This window comes from Gadus macrocephalus, chromosome 2 (assembly GCF_031168955.1).
Source record: "Gadus macrocephalus chromosome 2, ASM3116895v1".
Lineage (NCBI taxonomy): Eukaryota > Metazoa > Chordata > Actinopteri > Gadiformes > Gadidae > Gadus > Gadus macrocephalus.
Genome location: NC_082383.1, coordinates 1,273,968 through 1,298,053, shown reverse-complemented (window position 1 = coordinate 1,298,053; position 24,086 = coordinate 1,273,968). Strand labels below are relative to the sequence as shown.

Genomic DNA, 24,086 nt, shown 5'->3' with positions numbered 1-24,086 from the left:
TCAAACACCTCACAGCGGAACCACCCGTCGCTCTTTTGTTGCCTAAGCAAACATGCCAGGACACACACACAATCCATGCCTCCATTTGGAAGTGAAGGAGAAAATCCAATATTTGTTAGTTGTATTTTTTTTTTTTTTCTTTTTTACACTGGCCTCTCAGTTGTCATTTAATACCACACATACCTCTGGAACAGTAAGTCTTTCATTACTGTTTGAGACCGGCACACACACACACACACACACACACACACACAGAGCTGAAGCATTGACACCGCTCTCTATTCATCCAACGTGGCGCCCCCCTCTAGGTGTTGCCCTGCTCCCACACGGTGTTTGGGTAGCGCGCGCCATGTTCACCGGCCTCCTCCCCAGCGGTGAGCCCTCTACCTGAGGGGGTCCCACGCTGGGAGAGACCCCCCCCCCCCCCCCCCCCCCCCCCGTAGCTCCCTATCCAAGTACACCACCTCACACCACCCACGTAAGCGAACGCCCCCACCCCCGCCGTTCCCTCCCCCCCGATCCAGTTCCTCATTCCAGGTTTTGTTTTCGCCTCTGGGCACATGTCAACATGTGTACCGCCAGTCGCGGGAAAACCGCATTGATATGGTGTGCGCGTGCGTGTGCGTGCGTGCGTGCGTGCGTGTGTGTGTGTGTGCGTGTGTGTGTGTGTGTCCCACACTCCCCCCCCCCTCTTCCACTAAACGTGAGGGACGTCAGGAATCTGAGGTCGGGCTGTTTGTGGCTCGAACCGGTTGTTCAGATGCGATGGTGATGACAGAGAGAGCATGGTGTTTACCTGAACAGGTGTCAGCTGGGCCCTGGGATCAAACACTCTGAGCATTTTGTCCTGAGAGGGAGAGATAGAGAGAGAAAAAAATACATTATTAGAAGTTTGAAGAAGGAAAAAAAAAAAATCATAATAACGATTTTAATCTCCTTTGCAAGAGATGGAGATCAAGGAAAGGGGAGGACTTTATGAGTAGTCTGATCACGGTCCAATGTCGCTCATCAAAGTAAGATCAGATACAACCACCCCACCACTATCACCGACCACACTAAACACACAGACTCTGTCACACACACACACAGATACTCTCTCACACACACAGTCTCACACACACCCATCGTTCCCGCCCACCACATCTCATCAAAGTGGGCGTGGCTCGGGAGTAGCCTCTTTTTTATTTATTTTTCACACAGATATGCTGCGCACACAGAACCCGCGTGTGTGTGTGTGTGTGTGTGTGTGTGTGTGTGTGGGAGTCTGAAGGCCAGTGTGTTCCACAGGGAACATCTGTGAAGAGCCATGAAGGGGATGATGTGCACGAGAGCGGAACGGGCACGTGAGACTTCAGCATGGAACGAGCCCAGAGAGACGAGGACGGGGGATTCGCGGACGTACAGAAGTGGCGGGAATACATCTAGAAGGATCTATACAGCATGCTGAGCAACTCCGCTAAAAAAAACTAACGTTAATCACTATTGATCCTATTGAGTGTTAGCTTCCCCTGGATCAATCCGCCCAGCTATTGAAACTAATGACAATAAGGACGTTCAATCCCTGGTGATACTTGATGATGGATAACAAGGTCGGCTCACTTTTAATACGTTCTGTCTGGTGAGCAGGAAGCTTTAAGTGCGGGCACACATGTGCAGAGAATGACCCGTGTGTCCGCGGCCATCTGTGCGCTATTTGAAGCCGTTTCAACACAAACTAATTCATCCATCGTTGATCACTTGATGAACTCTTCATGCCCCCCCCCCCCACCCAACACACACACACACACACACACACACACACACACACACACACACACACACACACACACACACACACACACACACACACACACACACACACACACACACACACACACACACACACACACACACACACACACACACACACACCCCCGTCTCTGCCATACGGCATCAATCACATCGGCCAATCAAGGGGGGGGATCCTGTAGGATTGAAGGGAAATGGGAGCTAATGGGAACAGGCTGTGTCCGGGACATGCGTGTCTGCTACGCTGTCACTCAATACGTCTGTGTGACCGCGATCACGGACGTCCATGATCCCCCTGGTTGATAGCAGGTAATAATCATAAGGGGGCCAGACCAAACACACGGGCACTTACCAACCATATTTATGTCAGCTCCAATCAGGACGTGGACGTAGACGCACACAGACACACACACACACACACACACAGACACACACACACACCCTTCAAGCATCCCCTGCCTGACCCACTCCTCCGGAGAAGGTTTGTAATTCACCGTGAATTGGCTCCAACGGCAAACAAGGTGGAGTGAGGGAGAGAAGCTCCTATTATGTCCCTCTCACTCCTGTGTGTGTGTGTGTGTGTGTGTGTGTGTGTGTGTGTGTGTGTGTGTGTGTGTGTGTGTGTGTGTGTGTGTGTGTGTGTGTGTGTGGCTCCTGGCCCACCCAGCACTACATTGGCCCCGGCTAAGGCCTCTGTGACCGGAGCATAAGCCAAGGACACGCAATGAGAAGAGCCAGGGCAGAACCTCCATCTCATGCGCACACAAGCACACACACACTCACACACACACACACACACTGAACTTTAAATTCTAAATCTAGAGAAAATCCCCAATGTCATTCTGGTTAGCTAAACTGTAATCTCTATTGTGCTATGAAAATAGAGATCAATCTAAATTTGGAGAAAGTTATATTGTATCCAAAATGTGTATATGTGCATGAGATCATGGACAAGCACACACACACACACACACACACACACACACACACACACACACACACACACACACACACACACACACACACACACACACACACACACACACACACACACACACACACACACACACACACACACACACACACAGCTGCAGCCCGTCTGATCCAGTGTTGACGTGCGTGCGTGTGAAAGAGGATGCGAACTGGCTTTGCAAACACCCACTCCGGAGCTCCGTGCGTAACTATGACAACACACATTTAGAAGTGCAAACACACTGCCTTCAAGACAGATAACCAACCAACACAACCACTCATAAAATCACAGCAGTATCCCTGTGTACGTGTGTGTGTGTGTGTGTGTGTGTGTGTGTGTGTTCGAAAAAGCAGCTGTTCAATCTAATCAACCTATTCTCACCCAGCTGATAATGAGATTTTGTTGAAGTGTGATGCTAAAACACACACACATGGACAAACACACACACACACACTGTGGGAATCGGCAATCCAAGGCGCTCTTCTTAATCACCAAACAGGCCACGCTGCCAAACCACTTTACTCCGTCTCCCAGGGTAACAGTCATGTCTGTCAGCCAGTTGTGACTGACCCTGACGTGGGACTGTACGGCCGACCTGTCCCAGGTCCTCTGTACACGCTCACATTCGGCCGCACGCCACGGAAATACGAGCTCATCCAGGCATTACATTCAGCCGTCTCCTACAATACTATAAATCCAGAGACACCTCATCTCTAACCACTGGTGCCTCCCATTCTCCCTCCCTCTGTCCCTCCCCCCTCCCCTCTGTACATCCCTCATGTCAGACAGCCTCTCCTCCCTGTTGCTCTCATCGCCGTCGCTCCCTGCCATCTCTCTCTCTCTCTCTCTCTCTCTCTCTCTCTCTCTCTCTCTCTCTCTCTCTCTCTCTCTCTCTCTCTCTCTCTCTCTCTCTCTCTCTCTCTCTCTCTCTCTCTCTCTCTCTCTCTCTCTCTCTCTCTCTCTCTCTCTCTCTCCCTCTCCCTCCCCCCCCCTCTCTCTCTCTCTCTCTCTCTCTCTCAGCCCACAAGTGTCACGTGTTCGGGCGGTGGTCTGCCTCACCCTCTCTTCCTCCCCTTAACCTTCATCTCCTCCCTCTTCCTCACCCTCACCCTTCATCGCCTCACCCTCCCCCTTTGTCTCCTCACCCTTCCACACCCTCAGCCTTCATCTCCTCACCCTCCATCCCCTCTAACAAAACCTTCATCCCCCTCATCTTCATCACCTCCCCCCCTCGCCTACCTCCCCTCACCCTCATGTGCGCCCCGATGTTTACCCCGGGGGGGGGGGGGCTGGCAGTGGGGAGGGGGGTCCCACATGGTACCGGCCCTGTTTGCTTTAATAAGCTGGACTGCGGCGATTGAAGGGGCTCTTTTTGGGGGAAGGGTTTGAGTGTGGGGGGGGGGGGGGGGGGTAAATGACAACAGAGAGAACCTCTGGGGCCCCTGGCTCTGATCCCGGCTCATGTTTCGGCCCTCATTCACTACTCGGCCCCTTATTCTTGCAGGCTGCGTCAAGACCTGTGGGTGCATGTGCGTTTGCGTGTGCGTGTGCGTGTGACGGCCAATTATCTTGTCACGGTTGACGTTGCGCACAAGGGACATAAAGACGTAATAGGTGGGGGTCATTTGTCTCTTGTCAGTGAATATAAAAACAGGGCAGGGGGTTGAAAACAGACTGACATCCGAAGGAGGTGGGTGCACCCCAAAATGACAGGCCATCCACCCCAAAACACTTTGTGTCAATCGCACGTAGAGCGTCCGACTGTGTCCATGTTATCGTTGAAACGTCTTCTGGCCTTCTGTCTCCAAACGAGTCGACACCATAAATACGGTAAAATAAACACAGGTAGCCCTCACGCGGTTTTATCAAGGAATCAAATCCCAGCAAACATTAAAGCTGAATCACACTTGAAGGACACACCGCGCGCTTTGCTTGTTGTTTTCTAGGTGGCCGTGCCATGCTGTTTCATACGCTCTCCTTTAGTTTTATGGACATGGGCTCTTCCACCCACTCCACTTTCAGGATCACAACCGGGTTAGCCGGTCCAGGATTGAGACATCCCCCATGCCTTCAGGTAATGTATCACTGTGCAGACAGACAGGCTGGCTGCCGCACTTCTCTCTAACAAATAACCTTGACTAAAGAGTGCAATGTCGCAATCACAAACGGCTCTTGCCACGTGAAGTGTTGACGTGGAGCTGTTTCAACTGCCCAATGGGATTCTCACTGGGGTTTATGAGTGACACTCACTCTGAGCCTCATCTCTGGGTCGGAAGGTGCACAACTACAACCGTGGCTATGAGCGACATCTAGTGGCCGAACATACCAACTACAACCGTCGAATATTAATTCTGTTGTTTTTATGATAGCTCTGGAGACGGGTCAGCATTAAAGGCTTGATTAGGGTACGAAACAAAGGTTTCCATGTTACAGGTTAGTAAACTGCGTGTTCTGCTGTGTGCGCTACTCACCAGGCAGGAAGATGCAAGCAGAGAGCCATCTTGCTTCCAACTTAGACTCTGCAACTTGTCATCGTGCTTCTCCAGCACTGTGAGAACACACACACACACACACACACACACACACACACACACACACACACACACACACACACACACACACACACACACACACACACACACACACACACACACACACACACACACACACACACACACACACACACACCAGTAATTACAATTTGCAAAAATGATGGATGAGACATTGCATTACATTACAGCCAGCTATGGTTTTAATAGAGGACATGAGAGCTAATGAATAAAAAGCCTGAGATGTGATGGCGCCAATAACGATGAGACACTGTAAAGAAAAGAAAAGCGGTGACCGTCTGCAGCACAGCATCAATTCACTAATTGGTCAATGTCCCACTTAATACCGCGTATCCCACTTATGATTATGGGATTCTTTTAAGTATAAGTATCACAGACAGACACACAAAAGCAGCAGGGAAGAGGGACAGCAGACAGCAGTGGGTCGGATGAAGGTAAGGGGGGGGGGGGGGCATGGCCTGTGTTGGACAGAGGGGGGGGGGGGCCATTGATCAGCAGCAGCAGTGTCAGCCAGCCTAGCTGTCATAGCAGGGTAGTGATGGTGGGGTGTATTGTGATGGTGCTGTGTCAGTGGGGGAATGAAGTCAAGGGGTGATGGCTATATCCTGGAATCCATTCCAGTCCAAGCGGACAGGGAAACCAAAACGTTACCTCTGGAGTTCCAGCACTTAGACAGAGCCACTGGGCTGTAAAACGTAGGGCAGTGTCAGTGACCACCAATCCACGACTGAGGCTGGCAAGACCGAACGCAACCATCCCCCCCATCACCCTTCCAACACTCAATTTGAAACAAATACATGAATCCCAGGACAGGACAAACAATCATGAGCAACGACAAACTGACAATGACAAGAACCGAGTGTTGGATGTAACGGACAGAGAGGCAGAACGTTGGTTTCTGTGTATTGTGCAATGTGTGTGTAGTGTGAGTGAGAGTGTAGGGTACGAGAGTGAGTGTGTGAGTGAGTGAGTGTCTGTGTGTAGGTGTCAGTGTAAGGGTGTGTGTGGGTGTGTATCAGTGTGTGTGTGTATGTGCCTGCGAGTGAAAGAGTGAGCGAGTGAAAGTGTGTGCGGGTGTGTGTGAGTGAGTGTGTCTGGGTGGGAGTGAGTTTGTGTACTGTAGGTGTGTGTGAGAGTATGTACGTGTGCTGCGTGGGTGGGGGGGGGGGGGGTAGAGGTACCTGCGAGCGGGGCGTCCTGGCGGCTGGTGTCCCAGAGCAGGGCGGTCTGGGCGGCCCCGACGGCCAGCAGGCCGGAGGACGTCGGGTGGAAGAGGACCAGCTCCAGTCGGCCCAGCCCAGGGCTCAGGGTGAGCTCTGGCCCCCCGGGCTGGTCCTTCTCTGGGCTACAGAGGCGCCACAGCTTGACCTGGAACCCCGCAGACCCAGAGGACAGAGACGGGTCTGTTCAGAGCAGGCACTCTTTACATACAGGGCTCTACATATGCAGCATCATACAGTATCTGCAGAAATCAGATTTTTTTTTAATTATTTCCAATTTTATTTATATTTTTTCCCACATTCCGTTTTTAACGTGTTGTTTTTTCAGGATTCTGTGTTTTACGATTTGTGCTAATTTTATAGTCAGAAAGATGATACTTTTGTGAATTTATAAAACGTTGAATAAGGTATATTCACACTTTTAATGATGCACACGACTTTGCACTATCTAGAACTATGGAACGATATTATGCATATTCCTCGTTTTAGAGTTAATTCCATTCCTAGTATCCACATATGTGTTCACATGCAAAAAAAAAACGACAACAACCCACAGAAAAAATTACTCCCAGACAAAGTCGGGGGAGATACTCACTACAGGGTGGGATTTCTGTGAGCTGAGGGAGTTTCTGCAGGTGTGTAAACTTGCCCTTTGCTAAGCAGTGGCATAAATGTGCGGACAAAAGGGAAAACAAATGGTGTTGGCAAACGATAACTGGAGTGATGACATCACTTTGGGGCAGATGTCGGTGCGTCTGGCGAGCGGGTGTTTACACCTCTCTCTGAACGAGAGCCGCGCTGCTGAGTGGGAGAATATTAGACACACTCAGTGGATTTGCACCAGGAACCACAGCTGAGGCGCAGGATAATGTGCTGATCCAGACGGACTGGGAGGAGTCTAATAACTAACTCAGACTTGATTATGTCAACTGTGACCGTATGCCCTGCCATAATATTAACAATGTATATTACAACCACCGTATTTTCCGCACTATAAGGCGCACCGGAGTATAAGCCGCAGCAGCTGAATTGAATGATGTGTACATATATCAGCCGCACTGGAGCCCGCCGCTTAAAGGTGGGGGGGGGGGGGGGGGGGGGGGCGCGGACCGGTCGTAGAGCCCATAGAGTTAAAGTTGGTGGACTGTAACCTGTAAAGTCCATAGATTTAGGAGGTCCCCTAGTGGCCGTTAGCTGTAAAAATCCATAGATTAGCCGCACTGTTATATAAGCCGCAGAATCGAAAAAATGGGAAAATAGGCATGGCTTATAGTCCGAAAATTACGGTAGTTTAGATGCTTGGCTGTTGTTTGTGATGACTTGGTGGAAAAGGAATTGGCACCAAATAAAATGTATGCTTAGAACAATCGACTATGTTACTACTGAGAAATACAACAGGGTTCTGATGCAATAATGTTTTTAGGACTCTTTCGGCCCACAGGGAGACACAAGGACTTCTTCATTTCGTTAGGACCAGTTGAAAGTGCGAGGACTTCGAGGCCGTACCGTTTCATCGGCAGAGCAGGTCGCCAGGAGAGCATCGTCAAAGGGAGAGAAGTCCAGGTCGGTCACCAGATCTGAAAGGGAAGTGGGGTATCAGTAAATCTCCGAGCCACAGGCCTCCCAGGTGCCTTCCTTTCTTTAATTTTAGAACAAGACATTTCTCTGTGTAGTAGACTCGCTGGTTCCAGACCGGAGCATCCGGTACCAACCGACCCACTTACTGCTCCTACCCCAGGTCATGTGGCTGCTGAACACACTCTCTGTTCGCACTCCGGATGACCTTTGACCTCTGGTTACTTTTTGTACATAACCCCTTCTAAATAATTGCACCTTCATGAACCTCCGGTTGTATACCTTCCACTACTATACCTAACAATATTATTATTAATAAGGCCTGGCTATGTAGATCACCATGGTACACTGCACATTTTGTTGATAAGACACAGTGACTCGGACCGGTATGACTGGCTATTGCCTTGATTGGTTGTTAGGTTGTAGCGATTACCTCCATGGCACGGGAGCTGAGAGATGGTCCATGTTCCATCTGCTGCTGGACTCACGGAGGTCACTCCCAGCATTCCGCCACCTGGAGACGGAAGGGAATGACACACACACACACACACACACACACACACACACACACACACACACACACACACACACACACACACACACACACACACACACACACACACACACACACACACACACACACACACACACACACACACACACACATTACTGCTTGATGAACTGGTCCCAGGAACCATGATCTACCACCAGGTTTGACCGTGCCTCACCAGCCTGGTCGATGTTGAAGGCAACGAGCTCGGAGCTGGCCTTGATGTGGTTTCCCAGGGACTGGACGTTACCGGCACGGATGTTGCAGATCCAGCCCTAGACACACAAAAGCAGACCCGCAGACACACAATTGCAGGAAAGATACAAGGTTATTATAATACAAAAAGAAATGTTGGAACCTGAACTTCAGGTAGGTTCCCTACTCAAGCTATTTCAATTCCGTTGTTTTTACACCTTGAATGACAGATCTTCCGTCAAATGGTTTGGATAAAAACCTCAAACACCATGGACTGAATTACCAAGATGACGAATGTACGCTATTGGGCTGAGTATTGTTGTTGGTATGTTTTTTAAAGGAATTTAAGATTCACTAGATAAAATAGTTTATCAGGTTGTTTACATAGCGATGTATCATTCTGGAAGCATTGGGCAAGATAAGAAATAATATCAATAGTATGTGGTTGCTTGCTCACGAAGGTTAAACATGATATATCTCTACAAATGGAAGGAATCTAAAGCATGTGCTTGACATGTTCTCACAGGAAAACAGAACAACACACATAGACACATTTCACTGAACTCTGCATAGTGGTTCTGAGTCAGTTCTAATAGGGCGGATACAAGTGTTTTTCCAGTTATCTAGCCAGTGCAAGAACATTATGCACCAGTTGCTTTCCTTTTTAAAGAGTGTGACAACCTGAAAACATACACATTCATAAATGTCAGACATGTGCAATCCGAACTCCAAGCACACACAGAGGCCTATACATGCAATCTCCTACAATCTGACACACACACACGCACAATGAATCAGCACATATTGAGGAAGTGACAGGAGTTGCTTGCAACGCACAGCAGAAAACTCTTAAAAATCTCTCTTGCATAAGGTGACGGGAAGAACACGGGAAGAGTACGCCAAGACCTTAGAACGCAGTCCAACTACTACCACTGTTGCTCAAAGAACAGAGAAAGACATGCTTGAACACATGCACGTCAACAAACACACAGATACACACACACAACAAACATTCAATACAATATATTACTCTGCAGGAGACAGCCCACTGCATTCAAGTGGAGTCAAATTAAACGGCTAGTTTTCTTTGCACAGACATGTTCCCGTTTAGCAGTGAAAGACTGACACACTTGAACCGATAGTATGGCTAAGACGATCCCTGTAGGGGCTCTGCCTCTGAGAGGGAGAGAAACGGAAATCGGATTTATAACCTTTATTTCTAAACCAAGATGACAGCCAGTCAAACAGATCGATGCGTTCGTCCGTCTCCACACCAATAGGAAACGCCAACTGTCACGCATTTTGCGACATGACAAATGTCACATCGAGTCGGTAAAGACTACATACACATACAAATTGGATATGAGCAGAAGCTGCACGTATAAACCAGACAAGCTGGCCTCATCATCACTGAATGGATATTCACTCAGCATGTCATGTACCCTGTGATGTATCCGGGGTGTTATCGGGGTGTGTGCTTTGTATGTGTCAAACCATGAATTAATATCTCGCCATTATTCGTGAGACTTAACAACGTTGACCGAGCGTCACATTCCTTCAGGCATCTTTACTTTGCCGTATGATGATGATGGTGGTGATGATGATGGCCGTCTTAATAACCTAATATGCAGAGCAGCGAACTAGTTGTTGTATGCAGACTTGTGGATCGAAGTTGTACAGGGAGGCTAAACGTATTTGAGGGAAAATCATTGTCTACGTTTTGAATAAGTTGCTCTGTGGCTTTTCGGATGCATGCAGGAAGTTCTCTCCAGACTTTGTCCAGAGGAGACCTCATTCCCCACTGCTAATAAAGAATGCTAACGTTTGCTAACCTCGTTTGCACTTAGCCCAGCTTTATGTTCTACTCACATCTTTCTTGGCAATTTTCGGGGTGGTATTTTTGAATTTTGATGTCTTGAAACGATTCATTCTGCCGTTTTGTAGTTTTTCCCTCACGCCTTCCGGGTGTGTGTCGAGGTGGTCAGAGGCTACAGTGCGGGTTGAATCTCCAGATGACAGCTCCCCGTCTGGATGCACACTGCAGGGCACGCTCGTTTTGGGTACCTGAGTGGGCCGGGTCGGCGGAGTTTCTGGTTTTTAATGGTAAATTAAATCCACCCTGTCCGAGTGCGACCCCGTACTTCAAAACGTGACTGCTTTCATATATAAACATTACTTCAGATATTATTGCAAGTTTTTCTGTTGATTATTATTATTTATTTTTTGTATGTACAACTGAAAGGGCATTTTATTGCATTGATAACCAATAAAAAAATCTATGCAATTTTATAAACAAGGGTCGGCAGTCTCGAAACATGAATATCTTTAACCACGCGGAAACGATAACCACGCCTCGTTGTCTGGGCACATGCGCAGTGTGCTCCGGGAGCAGCAGCCGCTTCCAGGCTTGTGGAGAAATGATGGCGTCCCCAGCAGCTCGTCGTTCAGCACGCTGGATAACGGTAGCCGTGTCTTCAGGAGGTCGCAATGCATGTGGGGCTCTTTCATGTGCCTCACATCGCAGTGCCAGGACTGTCTCTACCCTCGGGGCGAGCAAAAGATTGTCTGGGGCTGGCGCCACGTTGGGCTCAGGGACGGCCGCCGCCGTGACATTGAGAGGGCTGTCAGGTGAGTGAACTGCGGAGCTTCATGCTAGGCTACATAGACCAAGCTAGCCCTACTGTATCCAGTCTGGTACATTCTCTGTTTATTTTTTTAAGAGCAGGTCTATGGGGGCGATCAGGCTTATCTTAATGCAAACCCGATCTGTTCTTGTCAGATTATTTTAGACACTGTATTTGAAGGTGCGTATGGTATGAGCCAATATCATCCGTTCTAGATGGTTCAGCTTCGGATGTGTATGTGAATGTTTTGTATATAAAGTCGAATCGAGGCAATTGTCGAAGCAAACTACACTTTTTGATTTTTGGCCAAACGCTTAACTGCTGCAATACTGCGGCATTGCAGCTAAACTAACGCATTGTTTATTTCCAGGTGTCAAAGTACCGAACACCATCCGCACAGTGAACTTCCACACAAGTGTCCAAGCCAGTAGCAAGCAGGACTTCTATCAGATATTGTCCGTACCACGCACGGCAACCCAGAAAGAGATCAAGCAGTCCTACTACCAGGTATGTTACCTTCTGCCCCCTGCCTAACAGCGTGTATTTGCATCTCCATTTATTTACCGTTTATATTTGTTGTTCTCCTCCCTTTTAGTTGGCCAAAAAGTTTCACCCTGACACTAACAAAGATGACCCTAAGGCCAAGGAGAAGTTTGCTCAGCTGGCTGAAGCATATGAGGTGAGGATCTCGCCAGGGGAATGCACTCTCAGTTGCTCTGACAAAGGATCTCTGATGATTGCGGGTTCTACTGTTTACCATCATGTGTGACTGATGTTGCTAATGTATTGTCACCTGTTTGCTGCGCGCGACGTGATAGGTCCTGAGTGACGAGGGCAAGAGGAAGCAGTACGACACGTACGGTTCGGCCGGCCTCGGCGGCGCCGGGCAGGCGGGCGGCGGCGGCGGGCAGCAGTACTGGAGTGGCCAGGCCAGCAGCGTGGACCCCGAGGAGCTCTTCCGCAAGATCTTCGGGGAGTTCTCCGGCTCGCGGGGCTTCGGAGACTTCAACGCCATCTTCGACCAGCCGCAAGAGGTCAGTGAGGTTTCCGCGAAGGATTTGAAAAAGCCTGTGTCAGTTTTGTTTTCTCCACATGGTTGATCCGGATGTTCGTAGTGCAAACGCGAGGGTTTGTCTCCCGCTCGTGTGAAGCAGCAATCTCGAATAGAGGATCGTGATTATGAGCTTAGTGTCACGACTGTGTGGAAGTCTTTTTATATGCCATAAGTGTGATCAGATGCTACATTTTAGACCAGAGGGGAAAAAAAGCTGAAAAGCAAACGTTGATGTGTTTTTCAAGTTCATTAGCTATCTTTGTCTCCTGTTGAAGAGGTGTGTTGTCAACGGCCTGCTCTGTTTGTGTCCCAGTACATCATGGAGCTGACCTTCACCCAGGCAGCGAAGGGCGTCAACAAAGAGATCACCATCAACATGGAGGCCTCGTGTCAGCGCTGCGAAGGCAAGGGTCACGAACCCGGGACCAAGGTCCAGCACTGCCAGCACTGCAACGGCTCCGGCATGGTGAGTCCACAGGCACCATGCTGCTGCAGGCCCTCGCTCTCGCCCGGTAGGACAAGAGCCAGGGTCCAGGGTCCAGACCCTTTCTAGGGTCCACATAGGGTCTTGTACATTTACATTTAGCAGACGCTTTTATCCAAAGCGATTTACAATGGTTAATACAGATTCACACTCGGAGTTAACCATGCAGCTTCAGCATCATAGCAGTTATCCTGAGTCATGTTCTGCCCAAATTGTGATATCTAGCCTAAGGCCCAATTCCATTTCGACCCCTTACCCTTACCCCTCCCCCTTGTTTTGAAGGGGGAAGAAGGGGTAAGAAATGGGATTGGGCCTTAGGCCCAATCCCATTTCTTACCCCTTCTTCCCCCTTCAAAACAAGGGGGAGGGGTAAGGGGAAGGGTTAAGGGGTAGAAATGGGATTGAGCCTAACGCTGCTGATTCACTGTGCCTCATTGGCTCCGTTCTTAGCCAATCAGGGTGCTTTTTACATTCCATAATCACTATCTGCCTAAGTCATCTACATGACAGGCATTTTTGACGCAAAATACAAGATGAAAGTTAAAATACGACTGAGCCAATTAAGCTATGAGGCTAACGATATGCTCATCTATATGCAAACGACATACATCTATGCTGATTGCAAAAGAGTGAGAGAAGTGATTTTTCACTTTATCACGTTTTCCCTTTTTCCGGGGGGGGGTTCTCAACGGTCCGTGCGTTTGCTCCCCCCCCCCTCCCCCTGCAGGAGACGGTGAACACGGGCCCCTTCGTGATGCGCTCCACCTGCCGGCGCTGTGGCGGCAAGGGCTCGGTGGTCTCCACCCCCTGTGGCTCCTGCCGCGGCACCGGCCAGACCAAGCAGAGGAGGACGCTGATGGTGCCCGTGCCGGCAGGTCAGTCGACCCTCCGCTCGCCGTCGGTTCCACCTCGACACGGAGACGGGAGCCTCTTGCTCGTCGAAAAGCGAATCGTAGTTTTGGTGTTGAGGCGTCCGCCGTGTGACGAAGGGTTAGGTTTATTGACGCCGAGCCCAGTAGTAATTAAAACTGCTGTCGATTCAAGAGTTGAAGAGAGGGAGCAGGAAATATTTTAAGACTAAGCCAGAGAAATCCTCTCTCCTCTCGGAGGGGAGCTTGGGCTCTGTTGTGTCATACAGAGGCAGGCTCATCGTGCGTTTTAGTATTCTCTGCGAACCGACTCGGACCTCGGATGTGACGTCACGCCCACACTTCAAGCGTTTTATTATGTTTCGTGCGTCGGTCGTAAGTATAGCTTAAAAATAAGTATAGGCCATAGGCAGAGATACGGACGCATTAAGGTATTGCAGTAATACGAGGGATTGAAATTGCCATTTAAACCACCAAAGTGGTCCAAACACGATCAACAGTTCATACTTACAAGTCACACTGGGTGCAGCCATCTTGAATTCTGTCTCGGAATCCTTGCTCGGCCTCCTCCGAGTTCAACCGGGCAAGCAAGTTCGCCATCTGAGGAAAAGGGGCGTGTTCATGCGTGTCGCTAGGCAACGTCCTTGGACCTCCGAGACGGATGGATAATAAAACGCACCATAAGTCAACTCGAAACAGATATTCCCATAGAGCATTTCACTTACTGATAGCTGATGGATGGCTATGTAATTACAAACACATTGGCTGTTAAATCTATTATTTCCACAAATGTTTTTCACATGCATGCTTTGTAAGAATGCTAGTAAGAATTGTTTCCGTCTGATGTTTTCTAGGAGTGGAGGAGGGCCAGACAGTCAGGATGCCGGTGGGCAAGAAGGAGATCTTCATCACCTTCAGGGTGAGTGCGGACACTAACGGGTCTGACGGGAGATTAGCCAGGCCATCCTAAATATAAGCTGTCGCCCAAAGCTCCGCTGCTCCCCAGACTACATAATTGGATTGTGGTGTAGGATGGACTGGATCTGAGTCCGACCTATCCTTCTGAAACCGTTGAGTAGATCAACAGAAAGACCTTGATTTATTGATCTTTATTTTAGGATGGATACAAACTAGGATCTACAACATTCAAGTAAAAATCCGAAAAACATTTGTTCCTTGCGATTCTGAATATTTTTGGTTGCACTTCAGCTTCAAATCATCAAAAAAATAAACGGTTGTTTTCTTGCCTGCTTGTCTGGAATAGCAGGCAGCTTTAGCGGACCTCTGGGCATTTGCCATTATTTTTTCATTTTATAGAATGAAGTAGGGCTGCTCGATTATGGGAAAAATCATAATCACGATTACTTTGGTCATTATTGAAATCACTCAAAAAATAATATTTTTGAGTTTGAAAACATGCATTTATTCAGCATGTCTCTCCCAAAAAAAACTTTAACTGACAACTATGAAATTTCTCCCCAAAAAAAATACACAAACTGGTGAAAAAGACCTTACAATTAATCCCGGCCCCCTCCCTTCTCCGTTCCATTTGTTAATTAATTAAGGGCGCCACCAGAGGGCGCCCCCAACACATTTGCCGACCTAGGCGATCGCCTAGGTCGCCTATGCCGAGCGCCGGGCCTGCGTACGGATGATTCAGTGTCCCTGTGTGCTGGTGTGGATCAACAGGTCCAGAAGAGTCCGGTGTTCAGAAGAGAGGGCGCTGACGTCCACTCGGATCTGCTCATCTCCGTGGCCCAAGCCATCCTGGGAGGCAGTGCCAGATCACAAGGCCTCTACGAGACCCTCAACCTACCGGTGAGGAAGCCTGCATGCGCACACAAACGCAAGCATTCACAACTTAGCCTATGGAAATCATAGATGAGCTCATCATAGTCTCGCAAAGCCAGACCAAACTACAGCAAGTAGAATGGTCTGGAGCCACGCTACCTCGAGCCGTCTATCCGTGGGGAAACTGGGCGGGCCTGTTTTTATTTCTTTAAACCAATCACAATCGTCTAGGGCGGGGCTAAGCCCGGGAAGCAGCAGCGGTATCCATGCAAAATAGAACACCTTTCTTCCTCAGCAAATGCTGTAAGCAAATCTTTTGCAGTTCTTTGCAATTTTCGACGGAAAGAGCCAAACATGCCAACTTTACAGCGCCGTCAAAGTCCTCTTCAAAACTCGCCATACTGCCTAGTTTCCGAGTTTGAGGGGGAGCACAATACGGGAACGCCAGCAACCGGAAGGGGAGGAGTCGCGGCCAAATCCGACGCTAGGCAATAGACGCTGTCCACTTCCGTTCAGCCAGACTAAGCTCATCATGAAGCTAAGAGAGAGAGTGACAGTAAGAGAGAGGGGTTTGGGGGGAGAAAGAGAGAGGGAGATCGAGAAGAGAATGAATATGACCTATCTCTGACCCTCCAATGACACCCGATTAACGAGTTTAAGACTTATTGATCGAAAACCACGTGGAATATAAATGCGTGTCACTAAAGGGCCGGGAGGGTTGAGCCACAAGAGCTGGAGACAAACCCAGTAACTTTAAATATCTTAGGTTAACATGTTTTCTTTGTTTGTCCAGATTCCTGCTGGCATCCAGACGGACCAGAGGATCCGTCTCTCTGGGAAAGGAATCGCCAAGGTCAGCAGCCATGGCTTCGGAGACCACTACGTTCACGTCAAAATCAAAGTGCCCAAGTGAGTTTATTTAGTTAATATTTCAGTGACTTGAACATGATGGATTCAATATCTTAAAAGATGCAAAAAAAAAAAAAAAACCTGACTATCAACTACATGACTGGAAGTAGCTAAACGGGATGATGTTCCTTTCCTGTCCAGGACGCTGACAGACAAACAGAAGACGCTGCTGATGAGCTATGCTGAGGATGAAACGGAAGTCGAGGGAACAGTAAACGGAGTCACAGACACGAAGAAAGGTAAGTTGTTGAGCGCTGTGGCGTGGAAACAAAGAATTCCCTTTATTCTCCCTTCCTGTTTATTTAGTTTTTATCTGTACATGTTTTAGTGTAAGCCTGGCGCAGTACTGGTCTCCGTCCAGGTGGGGGCAGCAGTGCTATGCAGACTGAGGTGGGACGGAGGCGCGATGAGGAAAAAGAGAGAGGGGGGAATGAGATGGTGCTACTTTACCACCAAAAAATTATCTGTTTCCTGTCGGTTTATCAATGTAAACATGCTTATTCGTATTTTGATTACAGAATAGATAATAAAAAAGTACCAAACTTATATTCCCCTTTCTCTCTGCTACCTTCTTTCTGAATGTTGTATGTGTCTAATGTTTGATCAAGTGTCTAATGTTAATGTGTATAATGTTACAAAAAGTTGACTAATGTCACCATGAGCTGGTTTGTGGCTCCCGGATGGACATCAAAGCATACCCTTTTCTTGACGAATTGCTTTCGCTCCTTATTTAAGGTAAAAGGTCCACCGGGAACTGAGTTGTTGATCCAGCACCTCCCTGGACGGAGGTCCCACTCGGGTGGGTTCCTCAAGCTGAACACAGGACAGAACCCGTCCTGAGGAAGGGGTCGCGCGCTACAGCACGGAGATAACAGTGGGTGGATGTGTCGGTAGGGGGGACGCATCCACCTTGGAAGACCATGTTCCATGACGACCTATTACTGGATATCAGTTTAGTTGCCAGGTTCTCTCAAACGCATTTGTTGGCGTGAGTCCATCAATTTACTTGTCCATCCCAGTCCTCTTTTGTCTTCATGGCAGACAGGATTTTTCATTTGCAAAGTGTGCATGTTTCAGAAATCCACCTCATAGAGAAATAGATTAAAATGCTACACATGTCTTTGTGTTTTCATGAATACTTTTTCATCAAACATAATACGGACACAAGTTGTTTTTCTCGTTCCACTGGTTGAGAATCTTGAGCAATATAACTACATTGTGTTCCTTATCCTTCGGGTAATGGTCAAAGCTTGGTAGACTACTAGCATCTCTATTACTGTAGAGACTGTTGTATTTAAGCCTGCTGTATGACCGGTGATTTACATTTGTAAATAACTAGACGTTTATCAAGCAGTTGTCCCTTCACATAATTTAAATATAAGCCCCTGTACATGTCTAATAAAGAAACTGATTGAAAATGAAAGTTGTTTTATTTTCCTTTTTTTAAATACATTGGGAATTACCGTCCTGTAACTAGACGATTTTACATAGTATATCCATCGACAAAATCAATGTCTTGAAATTTTACTATTTCTATTCCCAGCATGCAATTGAAGGTCTTTGCGTTGGGCATTATGACGAAACCTGGTACCACATGACGATTTGCTTATACGTTTGTCTAATAGACCGTATAAGTGACCTTTTAGAATGGCTGGTTCAAGTTTCAAGACAATTATCCGGCGTCAAGTTGTGCGTGGAAAACATTTGATTCGGGGCAATAAATCAAAAACTCACCATGGCCTTTGATTTGACAGCTCTGGCCTAGTTCATACTTCCACTGGTGGCATGTGTCATTAAGATAAGCTCTAGGAATCCGTCTTTGTCCTGAGATCAGGGTTGAAATATGCAAATTGCTGAGTTTCAACATAGGGGTTTTACAAACGTGCTTCTGTGAGGCATATCTACTAACACCTAGTGTTGGGTAAGTACGGTAGTTCAAAGTACGCAATCCTGCAGTCTGCAGGGTTTTAAATGAGTACCCGTTGTATGTCCTTTAGTCTACTATCCCCTACCCTTCAGTTTCGGCCGTAATCTGTCGTTATCAAGCTCAAAGCATTATATTTGCCTTATTGGGTATAGCAGCGGATTTTGGATTAAATCAGTTGTTGGACCACAAAAAATATTATTGGGTTTTAATATATTCATATGCTGTTATGCAAAATTTACACCTGCGTGTGCAAACGTTATTGCTTTGTCTAACAATGCAGTCTAACCAGTCAAAGAGGACAAAAAGGCTACAATTACACTCTTTTTCCAGAAACAATGTAATAATTCCCAAGAACAATGACATTGTTACTGGAGCAATCTAATAACCACGCAATTTTAATGTCACACACACTGCTTCGAATGTGTGCATGATCTTCAATGTTGCTCTTTATTTTCTTAAGACGGAAACAAAACATTCTGCATCCCGTAAATACCATATTGTAACCCAACCCCCTTTGCTTTTAAATTGGCTTCCTTCATATCTCTTCCTCAAACAAGTCTTAGTTCCTTCACAGAAGAGATGGACACTGGTGATTACCCTTATTCATTTTTTTATTATGTATTGTATTATAAATTATTGTACGTACTGTATTCATTGTGTACATGCATACATATGCACACACACAAACACAATTGTAATTTATTGATATAATTGTTTTTCTCCTGTTGGTACATAAACAAGAGAAGAGATCCTACATCTGCCTACCTAAGATGTTCATGGCTGATTTGGAAAAGAACTATCAGCTGGTAAGTACAAATGATCTCACTATAACATATACAGTATGTAACCTATATAATACAATAGCATCATTTGGTTGTTTATTTATGCAATGTGGCAGGAACATGGACTGATCGTTAAGCAGTTGAACGCCTTCATCAACGAAGGCTACATGCAGGCCTACTTCAGAGACTGGGGAAACGTCACTGGGTGCAAGGTGAACTCAGAAAACTAGAAACTTGCCTGATTGAATTTACAGGCGTTTTACAACAAAATGACTCTACTACTACAGCTACTCTGGCAGGCAGTGACTTCTGATCCCTCGCACAGATCCTTAAAAACTACAAGTCGGAAGACAGCAAGGCGATGGGATTCGTCAGGTTTGCCACGGGGGAAGAGGCCGACAAGGCAGAGATGGCCGGGCCTCACTTCATTGGAGGCGACTTGGCGGTCGTGCGAAGGGTAGTTTGTCCAAAGGTAATTCCGTAACCTCCCCTGATCCTCTAAAAGGCTCTGCTATACTTGTTCAATTCTGAGAGGCGTTAAGGCCCAATCCCATTTCTACCCCTTACCCCTTCCCCTTTCCCCTTTCCCCTTACCCCTCCCCCTTGTTTTGAAGAGGTAAGGGGAAGGGATAAGGGGTAGAAATGAGATTGGGCCTCAATTAGAGAAATTAGATTGGGCCTAAGGCCCAATCTCCTTTCTACCCCTTACCCCTTCAAAACAAGGGGGAAGGGGTAGAAATGGGATTGGGCCTAAATGTGCTTTGTATCACCACCTGACCAGGTACCCCTCGTTTCGGAGAGGATGTGGGGATGACCTGAACTGCTCTGCTGTCAGATGACATGGACAAGATGAACTTGTGTTATGTATTGTGATGTCAAATGCAAAGAAATCAATCTGTTAGTACAGGTTTCGTCTTTTCAATATATTCGAGTTTCAATATTTTTTTAAGCTGCCAAACTTTTCTGCAATCTTTTTTCTCACGACCTTTGTTAACTTGTTTACTCTACCTCCGTCATGAGTGGGATTTGACTGAATACTAAAACAGATTCGGTTTGAAATATATTGAACTATAAATGTCTGGTGTGTCTCAAATAAATAGATGTGGCAAATGGTTTGGAAACCATTTGACATTGAATTTAATTTGGCTGATAATGAGTTCTTTGCAGTACCATGTATTACCCATAGGAGGCCCTACTGCCCACTTCTGAGAACAACATATGTGGGTGTTGTGAAGATAGTCTATTGATGCAGAGTTCTGTTTACTTCTGTCGTCTTATAGCTATTATTAGGACAATTTACGTGACATGAATATAGAAAAAATAATGAATATTAAAAACCTGAACACTTCTGTGACCTCTGGGACAAGAATTTACAGAATTTAAAGAGTCAATCAAAGTTTTGCTTAGGTTTGGCATTAAAGGCTCTATTGTTTTGCTCTGAAGTTACCAAAGTAAGCCACGCGATTTGAGATACGACTTGTTGCGTTGACTGTTTTTCTCTATCAATCAGTTGTGCTGAAAACCATGAGCTTATCAGTTGTTTTGTTAAAGACAAAGGTACTGTTATCCAAATGTGTTTAGTTTAACTGTGCAATTATCATTTTGTACAAAGAAAATCAGCAATTGATAAGTAGTATTTTGCCTTATTAATCAGTTTTGTTGGTAGAGCTAACCACAAAAATTGAAAAAAAAATACAATATTGTGCATTCATGCAGTGTTACTACCTACATTTCTTCAATAAAATTATCATTTTAATTAATGTCTGGCTCTTGATTTTATTCACAACACTCAACATGGCCCTGATTGTTTACCACCATAGCCTAGTTCATCCTCTCTGTGGTGCATTGCACAATCATTTAGACGTGAAAAGAGCTCTAGTAATCAGTCTATTTGTACTGAGATCCGGAATGTGCAAATTGCTGATGAACCCTTCAGCAATTATTGGGTTTCAACATAGAGGGTTTACAAACATGCTTCTGTGAGACATTCCTACTAACACATAGTGTTGGGTAAGTAGTTCAAAGGCAAGCACGCAAACCTGTAGCCCAGTTTTAATAAAAACGTTTTGTATATCCTATACTATCCCCTCCGTATTTCCTATTTTGGATAGTTCATATTCCAAGATATTTCTCCATTTATTTATTTTTTGCTTTTTTTTTATAATTTGTTCACTTATTGTGCGCGTTTTCGGTGCAGAGCTTGTAAGTGAGTCAAATAATAAGCTCAGGTAAAATGTCTCCAACCAGGTGATTGATCAATACAACCGCGACTCCATTTAGCATATACATGCACTCGCATATCCAGTCATTATCAAGCTCAAAGCGCAATATTTGGTTATTGAAAAATATGTCAAAATAATATTGTACCTGAACGCAAAACTTAAGCCTAAGGTGAACACGAATACAATTGGGTAATCAATTCTACAATATGGCTAATCATATAGCTTGGAATGGATTTTTGTATTAAATCATATGCAGCTGTTTGACCACTGAATTTTGAAATATACGTTTTTCATGTATTTGTATGCTCTTATGCCAAATGAACACCTGTGTGTCTCAACACTATATTTCTGTGTCTGATAATGCAGTCTAACCAGTCAAAGAGGAAACAAAGACTAAAATTAGACCCCATCTGTCATTTAACCATTTAAGACTTCTAGAAACAATTTACAGTGCAATCTCAAAAGTGTGGCGGATGACACACTGAGAATGGAATGTTGCTCCTCATTTTCTTAAGAAGGAATACGGAAGCAAAACATTCTGCATCCCGTAAATACCTTACTGTAACCCACCCCCTTAGCTTTTAAAGGGGCTCCCTTCATATCTCTTCCTCACAAAAGCCTTAGTTCCTTCACAGCAAAGATGGACACTGGTATGTACCCTTATTCTTTGTAAAAAATATTGTATGTATTGTATTTATTGTGAACATACGCACATATGTATGCCCACACAAACACACACATTGTAATTTATTTGCATATATTTTTTCTCCTGTTGGTACAAAAACAGAAGAGAAGAGATCATACATCAGCCTACCTAAGATGTTCATGGCTGATTTGGAAAAGAACTATCAGCTGGTAAGTACAAATGATCTCACTATAACATATACAGTATGTAACCTATATAATACAATAGCATCATTTGGTTGTTTATTTATGCAATGTGGCAGGAACATGGACTGATCGTTAAGCAGTTGAACGCCTTCATCAACGAAGGCTACATGCAGGCCTACTTCAGAGACTGGGGAAACGTCACTGGGTGCAAGGTGAACTCAGAAAACTAGAAACTTGCCTGATTGAATTTACAGGCGTTTTACAACAAAATAATAATAATAATAATAATACATTTAATTTAGAGGCGCCTTTCAAGACACCCAAGGTCACCTTACAGAGCATATAGTCATCATTCAAAACTATGTAAAACAGACTAGGAATAAAAGGAAAACAGAGGTTAAACATGAAGAATAATAATAATTAATAACACTCAAAGACGCCTAAAGTGAAGGGGGGACCTCACTAACCACCACCAATATGTAGCACCCACTTGGGTGATGCACGGCAGCCAATCGGTGCCAGAACGCTCACTACACACCAGCTTGAGGTGGAGAGTTAGGGATGAGGTGGAGAGTGAGGGAAAAGAACATATTTAAACACTATCGACCATATTTAAACACTATCGATCACATTTAAACAATATCGACCACATGTAAACACTATCGACCACATTTAAACACTATCAACCATATTTAAACACTATGGACCACATGTAAACCCTATGGACCACATGTAAACACTATCGCCCACATTTAAACACTATCACCCACATTTAAACACTATGGACCACACGTAAACCCTATCGACCACATTTAAACACTATCGCCCACATTTAAACACCATGGACCACATTTAAACACTATGGACCACATTTAAACACTATGGACCACATGTAAACCCTATCGACCATATATGACTCTACTACTACAGCTACTCTGGCAGGCAGTGACTTCTGATCCCTCGCACAGATCCTTAAAAACTACAAGTCGGAAGACAGCAAGGCGATGGGATTCGTCAGGTTTGCCACGGGGGAAGAGGCCGACAAGGCAGAGATGGCCGGGCCTCACTTCATTGGAGGCGACTTGGCGGTCGTGCGAAGGGTAGTTAGCCCAAAGGTAATTCCCTAACTTCCACTGATCCTCTAAAAGCCCCAAAAAACGTCTTCAACATCGCATTATAATTACTTTTTGAAAAAGGAAAATAAAATCCAGGGTATAGAAAGGCCTGCGCATTTTGCTATTCTGAGACGTTTTCAGGTGTTGTTGTTTCGTCGTCACGCCACCTGACCAGGTAGCCCTTGTTTTTTGTTAGAGAGAATCTGGGGATGACCTGATCGTGAGCTCCTCGACCGCCAGCAGTGGGTCTCAGCCCAGAGCAAGGCGCTCCATGGGCCTGGGTTACATCTTCGAGGACGCCCAGTGGCTGGACCAAGAGCTCACATGAACCAGATTGAAATGTATTATGTAAATGTGATGTCAATTGCAAAGAAAAAAATCTATAATACAGGTTTTGTCTTTTCAAAAGTTTTGAGTTTAAAATGATTTAACTATCTTTCTGCAGTCTTTGTACCCATATCCTTTGTTATCTTGTTTACTTTACATCAGACATGAGTGTGATTTTACTGAATACTAAAGAAAATTATTTTGTAATATATAAATGTCTGGTGTGTCTGAAATAAATTATGTGGTAAATGGCTTGGAAACCATTTTAACATTTACATGA

The 24,086-nt window shown here is 46.0% G+C and overlaps 4 protein-coding genes across 5 annotated transcripts in view; 3 read left to right on the top strand and 1 right to left on the bottom strand.

Annotated features, from left to right (window-relative positions):
• The window catches only part of LOC132470407 (coronin-7-like), a 25,594-nt gene extending 14,584 nt beyond the window's left edge, over positions 1 to 11,010 (bottom strand). The window contains exons 1-7 of the mRNA XM_060069025.1: positions 10,741 to 11,010; positions 8,855 to 8,951; positions 8,560 to 8,640; positions 8,058 to 8,128; positions 6,513 to 6,699; positions 5,233 to 5,309; positions 797 to 847 (exon numbers count right to left, since the gene is read on the bottom strand). Of these exons, the coding sequence (XP_059925008.1) occupies positions 797 to 847; positions 5,233 to 5,309; positions 6,513 to 6,699; positions 8,058 to 8,128; positions 8,560 to 8,640; positions 8,855 to 8,951; positions 10,741 to 10,800 (624 nt within the window). The 5' untranslated portion in view covers positions 10,801 to 11,010. The remainder of the gene's footprint in view (positions 1 to 796; positions 848 to 5,232; positions 5,310 to 6,512; positions 6,700 to 8,057; positions 8,129 to 8,559; positions 8,641 to 8,854; positions 8,952 to 10,740) is intronic.
• Positions 11,011 to 11,225: 215 nt separating this feature from the next.
• Positions 11,226 to 18,025, top strand: LOC132470292 (dnaJ homolog subfamily A member 3, mitochondrial-like). Of its 2 annotated transcripts, XR_009528622.1 has the most exons (12): positions 11,235 to 11,499; positions 11,866 to 12,002; positions 12,091 to 12,174; positions 12,314 to 12,529; positions 12,863 to 13,015; positions 13,761 to 13,908; positions 14,757 to 14,821; positions 15,592 to 15,720; positions 16,487 to 16,602; positions 16,744 to 16,841; positions 16,931 to 16,992; positions 17,338 to 18,025. XR_009528622.1 is itself a non-coding variant. In XM_060068707.1 (11 exons), the coding sequence occupies exons 1-11, from the start codon at positions 11,289 to 11,291 to the stop codon at positions 17,358 to 17,360; spliced, it is 1,380 nt and encodes a 459-aa protein (XP_059924690.1). In that variant the 5' UTR covers positions 11,226 to 11,288; the 3' UTR covers positions 17,361 to 18,025. The 2 variants fall into 2 exon arrangements, 1 of the variants encoding a protein (XP_059924690.1); XM_060068707.1 differs by lacking the exon at positions 16,931 to 16,992 and having other exon boundaries at positions 11,226 to 11,499.
• A 1,015-nt stretch (positions 18,026 to 19,040) lies between these two features.
• On the top strand, positions 19,041 to 21,071 carry LOC132470628 (heterogeneous nuclear ribonucleoprotein A0-like). The gene is made up of 5 exons (XM_060069396.1): positions 19,041 to 19,118; positions 19,271 to 19,335; positions 19,428 to 19,523; positions 19,637 to 19,783; positions 20,093 to 21,071. Exons 1-5 carry the CDS (start codon positions 19,109 to 19,111, stop codon positions 20,123 to 20,125), a joined length of 351 nt encoding a protein of 116 aa, XP_059925379.1. The 5' UTR covers positions 19,041 to 19,108; the 3' UTR covers positions 20,126 to 21,071.
• A 1,018-nt stretch (positions 21,072 to 22,089) lies between these two features.
• On the top strand, positions 22,090 to 24,058 carry LOC132470554 (heterogeneous nuclear ribonucleoprotein A0-like). The gene is made up of 5 exons (XM_060069272.1): positions 22,090 to 22,183; positions 22,321 to 22,388; positions 22,481 to 22,576; positions 23,333 to 23,479; positions 23,676 to 24,058. The coding sequence occupies exons 1-5, from the start codon at positions 22,174 to 22,176 to the stop codon at positions 23,805 to 23,807; spliced, it is 453 nt and encodes a 150-aa protein (XP_059925255.1). The 5' UTR covers positions 22,090 to 22,173; the 3' UTR covers positions 23,808 to 24,058.
• Positions 24,059 to 24,086: the final 28 nt, after the last annotated feature.